At 37.4% G+C, this 17,213-nt stretch overlaps 1 protein-coding gene across 1 annotated transcript; it reads left to right on the forward strand.

Moving 5' to 3' along the window:
• Window positions 1–4,723: 4,723 nt before the first annotated feature.
• Window positions 4,724–7,577, forward strand: LOC121263322 (transcription factor PIF3-like). The gene is made up of 7 exons (XM_041166154.1): window positions 4,724–4,991; window positions 5,228–5,297; window positions 5,398–6,646; window positions 6,745–6,810; window positions 6,902–6,967; window positions 7,081–7,091; window positions 7,158–7,577. Coding segments are annotated over exons 2-7 (1,683 nt in total). The 5' UTR covers window positions 4,724–4,991; window positions 5,228–5,295; the 3' UTR covers window positions 7,447–7,577.
• The last annotated feature ends 9,636 nt before the right edge of the window (window positions 7,578–17,213 follow it).

Genomic DNA, 17,213 nt, shown 5'->3' on the forward strand with positions numbered 1-17,213 from the left:
ATCAACAACTTGCTGGTACAAAACTGACTACTACTTGAGTTCAAAGAAGACTAACCATAGTCCTCTTTGAGATAAATTGTCACTTTGTGCTTAAAGCAGCCGCCCACAGAGACAGTTGGAAGACACAGAGACGACCGAATGCTAATTCGTCATCTTGCACCCAAAGCAGCCACCCACGAGGACAGCTGGAGAGACACAATGATGATACCATGAGCCCCGTGACTAAACAGTTCTCACTGTTCACTCACGGATTGATTTACTGTTTTAATTGTAAACATGAACTCCTTATCCTATAAAAGGAGGGCCTTGTTCTTTTTTCAGATCATTAAACATTTGATCAATCTTATCTAAAGTCTTTGCCTGGGGATTTTTAAAATCAATTTTGGCTCGACTTTCAGGTAAGATAATCAAAGGTTTTTCAATCATTTTCTTTGGTTGATCTGTATTCAAAACCAAAGGAATAGGATCAGGTTTTTCAACCTTTTCTTCAATCCGATCTAACCGTTGTCCGATCGTATGAAGAGGGAGATTCACATAGTTATTTTGAGAAATAACATTTTTTGTTTCTTTGAGAATCTTGTCCTTCTCAGGATCTTTAGAAACAGTTTCTGAGATTTTGAAAAGTGAAGCAGATATCTCAACCCCTTTGTAGGTGATGAGAACAGTCTCCAAAGGCGGGTGGCTAGATTGGACTACCATTTTGCCTTCTTCCTTGACAAAATCAGTTTTAACAACATTCAAAGTATTGTTAGAAACATAAATTTTCAACAAAATCAAAGAAAAGAATATGTTTTTGCTGCTTATTCATCTCTTCTTTCTATTTCCGTTTAATACGTTGTTTTTCTTTTTCAGAATACTTTGCATGATAGGTTTTTCGCCTAGCACTGTTTTTTGAAAGCTTGTATTCTTCAAAAAGATAAACCAGATCAAACGCAAATGGCTTATTCAACACAGTTAAACTGTGATGAACTTGTGGTGCAACAGGAGCTACCATATCTGAAGCTGTAGGTGATAAAGATGAGTCATCTTCTTTATCAGCTTCATTATGAATAGGCTGGTCTTTAGAGGATCCAGCATCCTGAGCAGAGTAAAAAGCAGAAGTAACTTGAGAGGACGTAGAGAGTCCTTTCAATTTTAAAACAGGATTAATAGGTTGGGCTGTTTTAACAGAATCTTCTAGAAATTACTTGAGATTTTGGTCTCTTCTTACTGGAATTTCTGACCCTTTAAAAGAAGAACTAGATCCAGCAAAAGAATTTCTTCTTAGCACTGGAGATCTAGTCTGATCAAAACTAATTTTAATGGTTCCATCCAAATACTGTTGAATGTTACTTGGGTAACTATCAACAGGGTTTCGAGGGATTGGAGGAGCCTCTTCTTCCAAAATCTATTCTTTGGGAAGAATTATGTCTTTCCAAAAAATCATTTTTGGAGTTGAAACATCCGCGTCTGGGGTCGAACTCTGGATCAGAAGAGTTTTTCCCTGGATGGGTTTTGCAATAGCTTTTGGATTTAAACTCGTTTTTAAAAGACGATAATAAATCCTGTAAATCAAAGTAAGGGGTTTGCTTTCCTTAAGCATATCGTATCCAGAAGTTAAAATGTTTAAAGTTAAACATTTTGAAATATGTTTATCGTCAATAGCAAGAGTTAAATCTGGATAACAATCAAAATGGACTGGTCCATCCGTTAAAGAGGATTGGATCATTCCGAGAATACTTGTTTCAAAATTATTGAATCTAGCATCCCTTAAACAAAATAATACGGATGCGTTGATGCCTCTCCTTGTTAAAGGTTTGGCAGCAATCTGGACAGATCCAATGTGGATATATCTAAAACGTTGCTGCAAGAATTTTGTCTTCTGTTCTTTTGGGAAGAGATAACATTTTTCTTGAGTTTTGGAAATAGCATAAGTTTGTTCAACAGTACGCACGCAAAATTGTGTGTGTAAGGATCTTTCAAACCAATTGGTTCGATAGATCGTGCTCACATCAAGTTTTGGAATCTTCCATGATCTCAGCACATGCGACTCTGTTGCTTCAAAAGCACATTCTTCCTCATTAACTATGTCAGGCGGCATAGCCGACCTGGAACTAATTGTTGAATTGGATCTATTCATCCAACTCATTTTGTCCTATGACAACACCGACCGTCGCATCTCCGGGGTCTACGAACTTACCACTCTCGGCCCTCGGGTTTGAACCTATAGTTGCCCTATACTCGCCTCCCTGGCTTCAAAACGGGATTTACACCTCCGAGTTCCTGACCTACTTGTCGAAAGATGATCCTGAACCAACCAAAGTAGAAACTCCGGGTGGGGGTTGTCAGAAAACAAAATAAGTTCAACAAATAAGAAACAATTCACAACAATTAGATACCAGAAGACAGTCTCTGATACCAAAACAGCGGAACAAGGAAAAGCCGAATCTGACTGAAGAAGAAGAGAAAGAAGGAAATGGAAGAAACAAGATATATTGCACAAAGATTAAATTATGCAAGCACAAAATAAACAGGCGGTTAAACCGGCCATATGCATGTATGAGTATGCAAAATTATTTGTAATAAACATATAAGCTTTATTAAAATTAACAAGCTTAAAGTAATTACAGGTGCAAGGTAGTGCAGATTTGCACTTACAGGAATCAGGGTAAATAAGTACAAAACTGAACCGGCATTCACAGATGTTTCCTTATGAGCTCCATTTTTGCAAGAACTACAAACTACCGTGGATCTTTAAATGGACTTATGAGAAAAATGCTGATATAATTGACCGAGCTTATTTCACAAAATGGTGGGATAGGTTTGGATATACTGAAAAAGTAATCAACCAGATGATTAAAGATTTTCCTTAAGTCACTCCTTCTGAATCGTGACCAAATATATTACTGTACGAAGCCTCTGAGAATGCTTCTGAATTCTCATCGTTTTTAGAATTATCACTCGTAGATTTAGACAGTTGCTGCTCCAATAATTTTATTAGATCTTTTTTGTCAAGTCTGTTGAGTATATTATCTTTAGCAGATTTAGAAGATTTATTTGAGGATGAGCTGGTGGTTTTTCTTCTTGATGAAGCAGTTGGTGAATTAGGGATCCGAACTTATATATATATATATATATATATATAATATATATATATATATATATAACAAATTAGGAAAGCATGAATGAGTACTTGGGGACGTTCTTATAATATCCCTTTCCATTTTCATTATTTTGGTGGTGGTTTATCCACATTATAGGTAGGAGTCGTGCACAAACTCACGTGGACAATATGCACACACGACACGACACGACCCACCCATACCCAAATTAAGACCCTTTTGTTTTTGTGTGGCTGGCCGTGGAAGTATCAATCATGTTCTCTTTAATGCTTTTTATTATAATTGCGTACTCTATATAGTATATATATATATATATATATATGAAACGAAAACAACTACATCTCACACTAGACGGGGGGGACAAAAGAAACAGAGGGACACGTGAATCCTACGAGGAGGATCACGTGAAAGACATGCCTTTCATCCCCAAATGTAGGCCCCTCTTCCGAAGATAGATTGACATCATTTTCCTTCCTATATATGATGTTTGAGGGAAGCAGGTGTTGGGGGCCGGCAGCTGAGAAAATATCCAAGTACTCTTGGTCCACCTGGGTATTCGATCACATGTATGTGTGTGTGTGATATATATATATATATATATATATATATATCTGTATGTATGATGTTTGAGGAAGCAGATGTTGGGGGCGGAGGAGAGAGAAAAAAACTTAATATTTATAATGTAATATTAGAGGATAGATTTACAAGTAAAATATAATAAATAGTCTCTAATCATCTAATAATGTCTCATTATGAGATGATGAGAATTAAGATGATAAGTAGAATTATTTCAATGTCCATGGACCATGATCCACGTGGGTAATGGGACTTTTTTTTTTTCTTTTTCTTGTTTGTCACCTAGATTAGGTATATCCCTAGAACTAGAAGTGGGTAAGGGGACAGTCCTTATAGTCGTGTCCTAATCAAAAGGGTACCCTACTGGCAGTGCTGTTGAAGTATCATATACTAAAGTTGCACAATGAGATCATATACTCTTGCCCATAAAAGAGCTGAAAAATAACTCCATAATATAAATAAATATTTACGTAAACGATTAAATTATAAAATTATTTTTATTATAATATACGAAGTCATCAGTTTATAAATTTATTTTTATAAAATTTCTTTATAACGCACTTATCTTACGTACATAATAGTTGTGGTTGATGTTTTATAGGTTTTGGTCGACTTTCTAAACGGCACCCCCTTTACATATTTTAAAGCCACTACCATTATATATTTATCTTTATACAATTAGCATAATCACAGGTGGGATCAGCATTTTCCTTATTTAAGTAATTTTATGTATTTTATCCCTTTCATGATCTTTTGCAATATTCACAAGCCTTAATTAGTAAATGATTTTTCAAATTTTCTTGCAATTAATAAATTAAGAACAAGCAGTAGGAGTACTTTCTTGTATTTTACCAGTATCAATTTCGTGGACCCATGCAGGCGGCCATGATATCGTGATCTCAAACATTATCTTGAATTTGGAGGAAGGAATCTTCTTCGACTGCATGTCTTTATTAATCAATGCTTCCATAGGCGTCTCGTCTGTTAATAACCTTATAATACTAAACTTTTATTGGTTACTACACTTCGAGTGGGCGTGGCAGAGATTCATGTGACGTGGCCTTCGTTTAGCCGCACACAGAGAGAGAGAGAGAGAGAGAGTGGTGGCCTATAAAAGAGCCCATGTCGAAATGTCCTTCTGGTTTACTAGCTTTAAGTTTTAACGAACTGATGATCATCAAGCTAGCTCCCTGATCCGCCATTGTTATTTTTGGCTTCTTAATCCTAGGCGCTTCTCCAACAAAGAAAATATATATCGAGGCCGGTAACAAAGGATTTGCAGCGAGGGAGATCAGATACATAACGTATTTTCAGGTATGCAAATATATAACATGATGAATATCTGAGCTAGCAAGCTATACTAGACGTTGTTTAAGATGATGATCTTAGCTAGTCATGTGATGTTGTGGAGTGTGTTGTTCTTTGGTACATTATATATATATATATATGTATATATATATAGCTTCAAATAACCATGGAAATAGGTTATATATATTTAGGACAACATTCTCGTGTACTACGTAATTTGCTTCAACTTCTTTCAATGGCAGAGAGGAGGCTTGAATCAACACCAACATTTAGGACGAAAAGCCGTTTGTCAAGTACTACTCAAGCTCCAATGTAATTATTTCATGATCTCTTCACATATATTTATATGCTTTTTCCGGCTTCTATGTGAAATGTGAAATCATCTAACAACAGGTGTTCTGCAATGCTGCAGGTCTGGGGATGAATTAGTGGAGCTGGTATGGGAAAATGGTCAGATTCTTATGCGAGATCGTTCGGGTAGAACGTTCAAGGTTAGAGAATGGCGGTCTCGTTACGCTTTATATCATTCCAATGCTCAGGCAGACGATGGGGGAAACATGCACAGAAAGAGAGCAAGGCTAGAAACCACGTATTCGACTTTGAAAGACTCCACTTCCTTAGATTGCAGGGATTCTCATGATCTGAACTACTTTACCGATTATGATTATTCACAAACTGGTTATCATTCTGAATCATCTCCCGATCTGTATCAACAACTAAATTTGGAAGCTAATAGAAGTAAGACTAGCGATGATAAGAATTCCGCCACATATCCCCAGATTAATGTTCGAGGACCAGACAATGCAAATTTCAAGCCTAGTAATGCATCTATGTTTGTAGGCCGATCGATTCATGAGCTTGCTACCTCAAGGAATTGTCATCTTGAACCATCTTCCTTCCATTGCCAAGAATTGGACACACTCTTGGGCCCAAGAGAAAAGAACCCAAGCAAGACCCCAGAGTCAATGGCCGGACTGCACACATCAAACTCTCTGGAGCATGATTTAAACCCTAATACGAAAACTGGGACGGTGATGAACTTCTCCTACTTAAGACCTGAAGCTCTTCTTAAAGCTAGTACTCCAGTTTTTACACGAGTTGATCAGGAGATGAAAAGTAGCAACGATGAGAGGCCTCCTCTAGGTAGTAGAAACCCTCGTGAGTCAACAATGATTGGGCAGGCTAGTGATTCAAAAAGATCAGCCACAGGTCCTGATCAGAATCAACCTGAAAAAGAGCTAATTCCACCTGTTGCCGAGACACAAGATCAGTCACTCCCTCATGATCAGCACTCTGAAGCTTTTTGCCGTATAAGGATTAACTTACATAATTCCCACGAACTTCCAGATCAAACGGCCTCAAGCGCCTTAGCAGCAAATACACCAAAAGAAAAGCCAGCCGTTATATCTTCTTCAGTATGCTCACTTCAAGCTTCGAATGATCCAACGTATTCTTTGAGGACATATGAGGATCACACTGATCAGGAGTCGGAATATCATTTATCCCCGCCTATCTCCATTGCTTTAAGAAGCTGTCCAACTTTACTGCAGAAGGTTGGAGAACCGGCCGAGTGTTTTAAAAAACAGGCGCCTGCCCGTAGCTGTGGCGGTGGTGGCAAGAGATCAAGCCGAACTACCGAAGTTAATAGTTTATCTGAAAAGGTGAGTGATGAAAACGACACCCCCCCCCCCGCCCCCCCCCCCCCCCCCCCCCAAAAAAAAGTCATATCTAACTCCAACTTCAAGGTGAAATATTGCAGAGGCGAAGAGAAAAGGTTAAAGAAAAGATGCGTGTATTAAAGGAACTCATACCCAATTGCGATAAGGTTGGAATCTGCATTACAATTCAAATAGGTTCTAAGTTTGTTTGTTTCTTCTTTTTGTTTGCTTATAATCTGTCGTCTGTGTCTCCAAAAGGTGGATAAAGTTTCCATGCTTGATGAGGCCATCGAGTATCTGAAAACCCTACAGCTTCAACTACAGGTTTATTAACTTTCTTCTGCATGCATGCATGCATGCATGGCTTCTGTGTCGAATTAATATTGCATGAGTATTGTAATATATTACAGCCTGATTTTGTGTCTTGATGCATGCAGATCATGTCAATGGGAAATAATGGTGCTTATAGTATGCCTTCAATCATGTTACCTGCTGGGATGCAACATTTCATGACGAATGCAGTACCGCATTTGACATATTTCTCTCCCATGGGTGCCGGGATGTACATGGGAATGGGTTGCAGCCCATTATATTCCCCTACGTCACAAGTAGGAGCCATTCTTCTTCCTGGGATCACAGGAAACAGCAATATTCAATTAATGCAATATGGATTTCATGGTCAACCATTTCCTATGCCAGTTTCAGATGCATCCTTCCTTCCTTTGCTTGGAAGGCTGTCTGCCCAATCAGTTCGATCTGGCACGGCCTGGCCTCTCTCGAGCCTCCCCCCTTACAAGTATTGATCAGCAAGACATGCTGTCTGTACACCGTTACGGCGTTACCCTAATTAGCAAGCTCTGTTAGAAGACTCAGTCCAAGCTACAAGTCGTATTGTATCTACAAGTCACTGTATATAGTTGTCGTAATTCATTTTCTATCCTTTTGTTTCTATTCATTTTTATTCTACAGCTGGCACTAGCTAGGCCGAATGATCATTCTTATTCTCTAAGAGGACTCTCGTTAGACTAGTCAAAGTTAAATGATATTTTTTATAAATGTAAAAGAAATCTGACTTTTCGTTATTCCATTCATATAAATCTTCACATTGGAATAGATATTTTTTCATTATATAACAATAAAATAATATAAAATGAATTTAGTTTTGATTATTCAAATCAAATCTCCACATTAGATTATACTTTTATTCATTCTATAGTAATAAATAACTAATAATTTAAAAAATATTTAATTTTTTTAATTATTAATTTATTTATTTTATCATATTTTACTATTCTACCTATTATATATTAATTAATAATCATATTCTTATTAAATTAATATATCACTAACTCAAACTAATATACTAATTGTGATAAAATATGTGATAGAAATAAAGAGAGAGATAAATAATTAATAAAATATGTATTTGATGTATGTACAGTAACCTTCAAATTTGAAAAAACTTTTAGAATTTAGCTAATCCAATGTGAGCATATTTTACTCTCTAATTGCTAAATACTCAATGGATTTAGCTTTTAGCTAATCCAATGAAAGTGCTCTAATTAGTTAGTTAGGAATCTTTCTATATATATCACTATAGGTACACTGTACATAATTAATTCCAGTAGATTGAAATCACAGAATCTTTTCACCTTCATCGACTCTGCTCTTTGTTTTTATTCTTCTGCAAACTTCTTCCTGTTATCTTACATGGTATCAAGAGCCTCAGAGAGCTACTCTTCGTGGAGACCCCATACAATTCTGACAAAAAGGGAAAACAACAATTTGCCTTGAATTGTTTTTTATTGAATCAAAAGATACAGCTTTATACAAATATTTTTCTATAATTGTGCTAATCTATTCTAGGTAGTCTAAATATAATAGGAAAATAATATCTCATAGCTCACACTATACAATTTTATCTTTTGACTCTCTCAACACTCCTCTCAAGTTGGAAAGTGAATGTCAAGAACTCCCAACTTGCGTATCATAGTTGAGAAAGCTTCCTTTCCCAATGGCTTGGTGAATACATCAACAAGTTGATTTGCCGAAGTAACATACTTGGTCACAATTGAACCATCTTGTATCTTGTCACGAATAAAATGACAATCCATTTCTATATGCCTGGCTATTTCATGAAAAAAAGGATTGGCTGTTATGTAAAGAGTTGTTTTGTTGTCGCAATACAACAATGTCTGCTTTGGATGTAATATTCGCAAATCCTTCAATACTGAGCGTAGCCAAGATAACTCACAGCATGCACATGTCATGGTTCTATATTTGGCTTTTGCTGAGGAGAGGGATACGGTTCTTTATCTCTGTCTGCCAGGAAATAAGAGAAGATCCCAAAAAGACACAATAACCTATGGTGGATTTACAAGATGTTGGGCAACTTGCCCAATCAGAATCACAAAAGGCTCTCAAAGATAAATCATTCTGAGAAGGAAAAATAAACATTGTCCTGGATTATTTTTCAAATACTGCAACACACGCAAGGAAGCTTCCATGTGTGGTTTGCGCGGCACATGCATGAATCTGCTCAACACATGTACCGAATAACTAATATCCGGTTGGGTAATGGTCAAATAAATTAGGCGTCCAATGACCCTCCTATATTGATATGGATCTCTAAGCAATTCACCTTTATCTGAAATTTTCATGTTTTGCTCCATGGGAAAGTTCACTAGTTTAGCACCCAAAAAACCACCATCTTTTAGAATTTCCAGAGTGTATTTCCATTGTGAGATAGAGATACCTTTCTTTGATCGAGAGACTTCAATGCCCATAAAGTACTTCAAATCGTCCAAATCTTTAATCCGGAAATGACTATGTAGAAATTCTTTAAGAGTAGATATGGCAATGAGATCATTACTCGTAATAAGGATGTCATCAACATATATAAACAAAAATGTAAATGAGTTGCCTTTCCGACACGTGAACAACGAGTAGTCTACTTTGGATTGAACAAAACCAACTGCTTAGATAGCTGTAGAGAATTTGGCAAACCATTGACGAGAGGCTTGTTTTAAGCCATACAATGACTTGTTGAGGTGACACACCAGGTTCTCCCCCTGTTGCTGAAGACTAGGAGGTGGAGACATAAATTTCTTCATGGAGATCACCATAAAGAAAAGCATTATGGATGTCAAGTTGGTAAAGAGACCAATTATGGGCAGCAGCCAAGGCTAATAAACAACAAACAATAATCATTTTAGCAGTAGGGGAAAATGTGTCATGATAGTCGATACCTTCCAGTTGTATGTAGCCTTTGGCAACCAAACGAGCTTTGTAACGCTCAATAGTACCATCCGAGTGGCCCTTGATTTTGTAAACCCAACAACAACCAATAGCCTTCTTGTCGGGAGGAAGAGAAGTGAAAGACCAAGTATGGTTGGCCTCCAAAACAGCCAATTCAGATTGCATGCTGCTTGCCAGTGGGATTGAGAAGCTGCATCAGCATAAGAGGTAGGCTCAATATCCTAACTGACAATAGTAATAAAGAAGTAATGTTGTGGTGAGTAATGATGGTAAGAGAGAAAATTTCAAAGAGGATATCGGATACCTTTCTGTGGACCAGATGACAAAGGCAACAATGGGTCAGGAGATGTTACTTGATTGCAAATATAATCACGCAAAGTCGTGGGAGGAGCATGAGGTCGTTGAGAACGACGTAAGGCTGGGGTGGGAGAAGAAAGAGGTGGAATAGGATGTGGATCCGAAGGTAAAATGGACGTGATCGGTTCTAGAGATGGTGTTTGTTGGACTGTGGAAAGAGGCTCTGAAGGGGAAGGATCAGACACAACAATGGGAAGGACAGGTGCTGAATTTGGAAGGGAGATGGGTCGGATGGAGTGGAATCATAGGGAAAAATATTTTCATGAAAAATGACATCACGGCTAGTGAACACTTGGTGAGTTGCAAGGTCATAAAGTTTGTAAGTTTTTTGGCCAACTGGATAACCAAGAAAAACACAACGTTTGGCTTGAGGTGCGAATTTGTGAGAAACATGCACATTAGTAGCATAGACAAGACACCCAAAAACCTTAAAATGAGAATAAGAAGAAATCTTGCCATAGAGCCGTTCAAAAGGAGTTTATTGAGAAAGAAGTGGCGTGGGCAAACGATTAATAATATGCAAAGCAGTGAAGACACATTTAGCCCAAAAATGCAAAGGTAGATAGGCTTGAAAACAAAGGGCTCGTGCGAACTCAAGAATATGTCGATGTTTGTTGTGGCGCCCCCGACCCCTATTTATGGAAACTCGGGAATCGAGACGCCTGGATGATGACAACACGGTCATGCATCCCAACGATAGTGCCAAGTGTGTGTACATGCAACAGTATACAATGAACAACGCAGCAGATTGTTTAAGTAAATCAACTAAGTACCATAATTGTTTAATACAAATTTACATAAGTAAAATATTTAAAAAAGAGTTATACCGTTATCCCGGAAAATATAATACAAAGCCCAAATATATAAATGAGTGATCCTATATCACTCCTCTGGCAGAGCCGAATCCTTAGGCTCACTCTCAGCATCATCTGCATTAAAATCTGTGTTATCATAAAACGGTCCCGCAGGTAAATAATAATCCAAACAACCCTCGAGAATAAAAATGAATTAATGCAACCAACAATTATGCAGGCACATGATGAAATATGCATTAGACCCAAATCAACATTTTTCCTGAAAATGAATATTTTCCAACGTATGCCAAAATCCCATTTGGCCCAAAATATTTCCATAAAAACATTTTTCTGCCATTTTTTCAAAAAATGGCTCAAATCAATAATCCACTATTTTTTCAGAAAATGGCCCAAACAAATCATCCATTTTAACCGTATGCACCATGATCTCCCCTAGGGATCATCCACACACCCTGGCTCCCTTCGTCACACCACGGGTAACGACCGTGCGAGTGACTTTGTAACGAGCAATGCCCAGTTCCACACCCAGCACGTTCGTGGCAAAGCATCCTCTAACCCCCGCCAACAGAGGGGCCACGGAGTCGACACGAGAGCGTTACCATCCCGTTGTCGCCCTACGACAACCCAGGGGACGTCACTCAGAATATTCCGCTCCCGAGTGACCAGAGGAGCTCCACTAAGATAATGCTACATCTCGGCTTGGGGTCGTGATACACACGCAGCCGAAAACCATTTCTCACATGAACATCCAGTTTTCAAATATACACATGAACGTGTATGCAATTATGCGAAAACTCAGTTTTTATTTACAAACATGAACATGCGTGTAAATATGCAATGTACATGAAACGACACAATATCCAACAACCAACAAATCACAACATAATCCAGTCACACAAACAACTTTATCCTTCAATCCAACCGACCCCCTTACTCCTCGGACTCAGTTCGGCACAACCAACCAATTCATAGTAAAAATGAGTTAGTGCAACAATACATCTAAATCTCAAAAGTTCTTTGAAAAAATACTTATAGTGATATAGTATAATTTTTGAAGGATCACGGAGGTACTAGAAGTGGCGGCACATCAACGTAACAGTGCAAAATGCACTATGACCGTGGGTCTCAAAATGCTAAATTTTGAACGAAGACAAACGAAGACTTGAAATTATAAAGGAATGGCTTAGGGATATTGGTGAAGCTAATTGTGGTGGTGGTTGGCCTTGGGTGGCGGCGTAGAGGGTGGTTGAAGTCCAAAAATTTCAAAACGGAAATAGAGTTGGATGGACTTCACCGGTGGCGGATCGGAGCTGAGGATGGGTGGGTTAGGTAGTTGGAGGGTAACCTGTGATGTGGTGAAAATGTGGTAGCCAATGGCGGCGCGACGGCGGCGCGTGAGTTCAAAGAGTGTCGCGGCTTGATGCTGTGCGTGGGGGCTCACGGCGGCGCGAGAGGAGCTGGAAACTGGAGGGTATGGTCGCCAGCCGAAGGGGAAGAAAATGAGAGGGGCGGTGACGGCAAAGGATGGCGCACGGCGACGCTGTGGTGGACGAGGCACGGACAGGAAGAGAGTGAGGGAATTCGCGTGCAGGAGAAGAGAGAGAGGAGAAAAAGAAATGAGGAGAAAAAGAATAAGAATAAGAAAAGAAAAAGAGGAAAAAGAAAAAATGAGGGAAAGAAATAAGATCCAATCCTCACATCTTAGGTCATAAAAATAATCCAACGAAAAAAATTTCAAAACAACAAGTCAAATAATAAAATGTAGTGATTAAATGTGAGGATTATTTCAAAACATAGTGATTAAATGAAAATAAAATAATTAAATCTAACAATAAACTAATTTAAAATAAAGAACAATTTAAATGCATAACAATAATTAATATTAAGAAACATATCAATTTTAATTTTCACAAATTAAAAATTAAAAAAATAAACCAACAAAAAATCCGTTAAACTTAAAACAAGAGAATCAATATTTAAATTAATAAAAAAACCCTTCAATTAAAAATACACTAAAATAGGGGTGTTATATTTGTGCTCTACAACCCCATTTTGTTGAGGGGTATAGACACAAGAATGTTGATAATTTGTGTCCTTTTGTTTAAAAAAATCTCGCATGAAAGAGAATTCCCTTCCATTGTTAACCTGAATATTAGCTATAGAAGTATTGAACTGTGTTTGGGCAAAAGAGAAAAAATTGGCAAGTAAATATTGGGTGTCACTTTTGTGATGCATAAAGAAAACCCATGTGAATCTAGAATAGTCATCCACAATAGTCAAAAAATATTTAGCACCAGAAAGAGAGGAAATTTTGTAAGGACCCTAAATGTCACAATGAATTAATTCAAAAGGCCTAACAAACGAAATGGAACTAGCAAAAAATGGAAGCCGACTCTATTTTGCAAGTGCACAAACATCACAAGCATCATTGGACTTGAATGGAAAATTTAACAAATTCTTGGCCATAAAATCTAGTCTAGAAGAAGATAAATGCTCCAATCGGCGATGCCACAAATCAGTGGAAGAGGTGACCTGAGAACAGGAGGAACGACCAGCAATGGCTACTGCAGATTGGGTTTTGATGCTTTCTCCCATCAGTGCAACCAAGTAATAAAGACAATCTTGTTGTTTACCCAAATCAATCGTCGTCTTCGTCATCAAGTCCTGCAAAACACACCACCGAAGAGTCCCAGCAAATGTAATCAAAGTCTGTTCTTCACTCGCCATAATAATTGGTGGCAAAATAGTGTTCTCACTACTGTTGACAAGTAAATTTGGAAAAGAGATAATATGGTTTGTTGCACCACTATCGATGATTAACTAAGGGAAGCGAGACAAACCTGAGGAAGCACTAGCAGCATTAGCTTTAGGATTAGTGGATTGTGATATCCCTTTACCATTCATGATGGACAATATCTACTGTATTTGCAAATCAGAGAGCCATTTTTCATTGATTGCATTTCCTGCACTGCTGGACCATCCTTGACATTATTGACCGAAGACTAATGGCCATGGTTGTGCTTAGAATGAGTGCCTCCTTGTTTCGATTTGTTTGAAGCGTGTTTTGGGTGTCCTGGTGGATATCCATTTAACTTCCAGCATATCTCTCGCACATGGTGATCTCGATCACAGTAAGAGCAATGTAAAGGTTTCCGATTAAAGTTAGAGCAAGAAGAAAAACCATGTCCATGTTGAACAGCCAAAGCTACTGATTCATCCCGTCGAACTGTCATAGCTGAAGTCTCCATTGTCTCACGTGCAGCGCCTAGACTCCGTTGTATTTCTTCCTATATAATGGAAGAGTAAGCCTGTACAATATCAGAGCGTGGGTTCATTAAAAGGATCTGCCCTCGGATTGCACTGTACGATTCATTGAGTCCCATGAGAAACTGTATCAATCGACGTCTCTTACTGCCCGCCCCACAAGTGCAAGCGGCTTCATTGCAGGATTCCAATTCATCCCATAATTGTTAAACTTCGTGTAGTAAGCCGCAACAGTCATCTGATCTTTAGCAAGACAAGTAATGTCCCTTTCAAGTTGGAAAATGCGAGGAGCATTACTTTGAGAGAAACAACACTAAAGGTCTTCCCATACCTCCTGGGCAGTAGTTGAAAATATTACATTGTCCTCTATATCTCGAGTAAGTGAATTGAGTATCCAAGAAAGCACCATATCGTTGCATTTTTTCCATGATGCATACTAGTCTGGTTTGGTGAAGACAGGAGGCATTGTGGTGGTTCCATCTATGAAACTTTACTTGGATTTGGCACTCAAAGAGATGACCATGGCTTTGCACCAGGTCGAGTAATTATCCCCAATGAGGGGGCTTCGAGATGGTCGAAATGATGAAGTAAATAAGGATTGGTGACATTGTGCTTGTCTCCAATCGAAGAGTTCTCAGTTGACATGATTATGAGCAACAGAAAGGCAAAAGAAAGAAAAAAATAGAGAGCTAGGGGAATGTTCCCTGCTCTGATACCATGATAAAAAGAGAAAAGAACAATTTGCCTTGAATTGATTTTTATTGAATTAGAAGATCGGCTTTATACATGTATTTTCCTATAATTACGCTAGTCTATTCTAGGTAGTTTAAATATAATAGGAAACTAATATCTCACAGCTCACACTATACAATTTTATCTTTTGACTCTTAATTACGCCCAAACTAGAACACAGTGTTATAGTATAGTTCAGGGTGTCGATCCACAGGGAGTTGGAAGAAATACAACAAGACGCGAACTTAAAAGAAAAGATTAAATTATAATATGACAAGAATTTGAAAATTTACTTAAAACACGTAATTAAAATGAGATTAGGACACGTATAAGAAGACAAGTAAAGCTTTGGGTGTCTATTAACTGGATCCAATACTCTGACTTTTTCAATTCAAACGATATACACAATTAAGAATTATAGCACCAAATTCCTAATTGAAAGATATGACATTATATTCATCTACTTTCTCAAATTTAATTCTAAAATCTATTCTCTCTTTACAAACTACGGTTTTCATATATAAAAATGAATATCAGATATAGAGACGATACTATATTCACAAACAATAATGCAACAAAAGATCACATCAATGGTATGAAAAGCCTGTTTAAGTCACAATTATATATTCATAATCCTATAGGTCAACAAAATCAAACCATAGCAAGATTTAATATAATTGTCTGAAACTTATAATAACCAAAACAAATAGAAAATTGAATCCTAAAATTTTAAACAATAAAGTTTGATCTATGAATTGAAATATAGTCAAAGTATTTTCACCAATCAATTTCCGCCCAAGGCTTTACCCAAGATTTAGTTCTCTATAGAAGAATTAAAAAATAAAAATGGTATTTTTTTTCTCTAGATTTGTGCCTCCTCCCTTCAAAAACTCTTCATTTCCTGCTAATGATATGCTTATATTATTATTATATAGGGTAATAAAGAAATCCTAATATCTTCATAATTCTCGCATAAAAAATCGTCTAAATTTTAGGATTTAGCTTGGTAGCCACATGCATTTCAGGAGTTCAAATTTAGAAATCCTTATTAGAGATAAAGTATTAGCCCTTTAATATATCTTTCCAACACATCAAAAATTGTATCAATCGGATGTGTGAGTGGAACATTATGAGCAAAATAATAAGGTATGTTCAGGCTGTCTCTTAGTGCGTTTTGGACTGTGACTTTTTCTCTTGATCCGAATTACTTTCAAATCTCATCATTATCCTTATTTGAAAAATCCTACACTCATTGAAAGTTTTTAGGTTCTTCCAACATCTTGCCTACTTGAAAGTCCTTTGAATTTGAGTAGGTTTTGACTTGCTCTTTTATAAACCTTGAAATTAAATATAAAAATTTCCTTAGGAGTATCCCAAAGTAAATAGAAACTCAATTTAAGAATACACATTAATTCTTATGATTTCTATTCATATTTTAACACTTTAATACAATAATAGAGTATTTAGAGTGCACTTTTGTACACTCATCAACTCTCTCAACAAATTCTCATTAAGACCATAATACAAACACCTTGTTCTGATACTTGAATCTCACTGATCCAACCAACCTTTAGAATATTGGAATGAATCTGTTTTGACAGCCACATACATTATAAACAGACTCCCCACAACACTCTTAAACAATACAACTCCTTATGAGTCCTTTTCTAAAAAAAAAAAAAACTGCTTATGCTCATATGAAGTTTTTGGTACTTTGTGTTTTGCTACAACCATTTTCAATAGTAGAAAGAAGTTTGATCCTAGAGGTCATAGGTGTGTCTTCCTTGGCTACCATTTTGGCACCAAAGGGTACAAACTTTTAAACCTTGATACTAAACTGTTTTCATTTCCAGGGATGTTGTTTTTCACGAATCTATATTTCCATTCCAAACACCCACTCCCACTTCCTCTTCATTCTCTCCTTCCCAAGATTCACCTTTACCTGTTTTTTCAACTTCTTTACCTCCTCCATGCCATTTTCCATCCATTTCCACTGCCACTCATACTTCTTCATCTCCTTCTAGTGATATTCACTCCCCTTCTGGCAGCACCTTATTTTCTTCCTTTCCCACTACCCATTCCCCTGCTCCTGCTACTTAGAACCTCATTGTTCCAATATCAACAACACCTCAACTTCGACAGTC

The sequence above is a fragment of the Juglans microcarpa x Juglans regia genome, chromosome 4S, assembly GCF_004785595.1.
Source record: "Juglans microcarpa x Juglans regia isolate MS1-56 chromosome 4S, Jm3101_v1.0, whole genome shotgun sequence".
In the NCBI taxonomy this organism is placed as follows: domain Eukaryota; kingdom Viridiplantae; phylum Streptophyta; class Magnoliopsida; order Fagales; family Juglandaceae; genus Juglans; species Juglans microcarpa x Juglans regia.

Excerpts from the sequence above, each read along its gene's own strand:
- LOC121263322 (XM_041166154.1), top strand. Across the intron at positions 6,647-6,744 it reads TTAATAGTTTATCTGAAAAG|AGGCGAAGAGAAAAGGTTAA; the intron begins GTGAGTGATGAA and ends GAAATATTGCAG. Across the intron at positions 6,811-6,901 it reads TCATACCCAATTGCGATAAG|GTGGATAAAGTTTCCATGCT; the intron begins GTTGGAATCTGC and ends TGTCTCCAAAAG.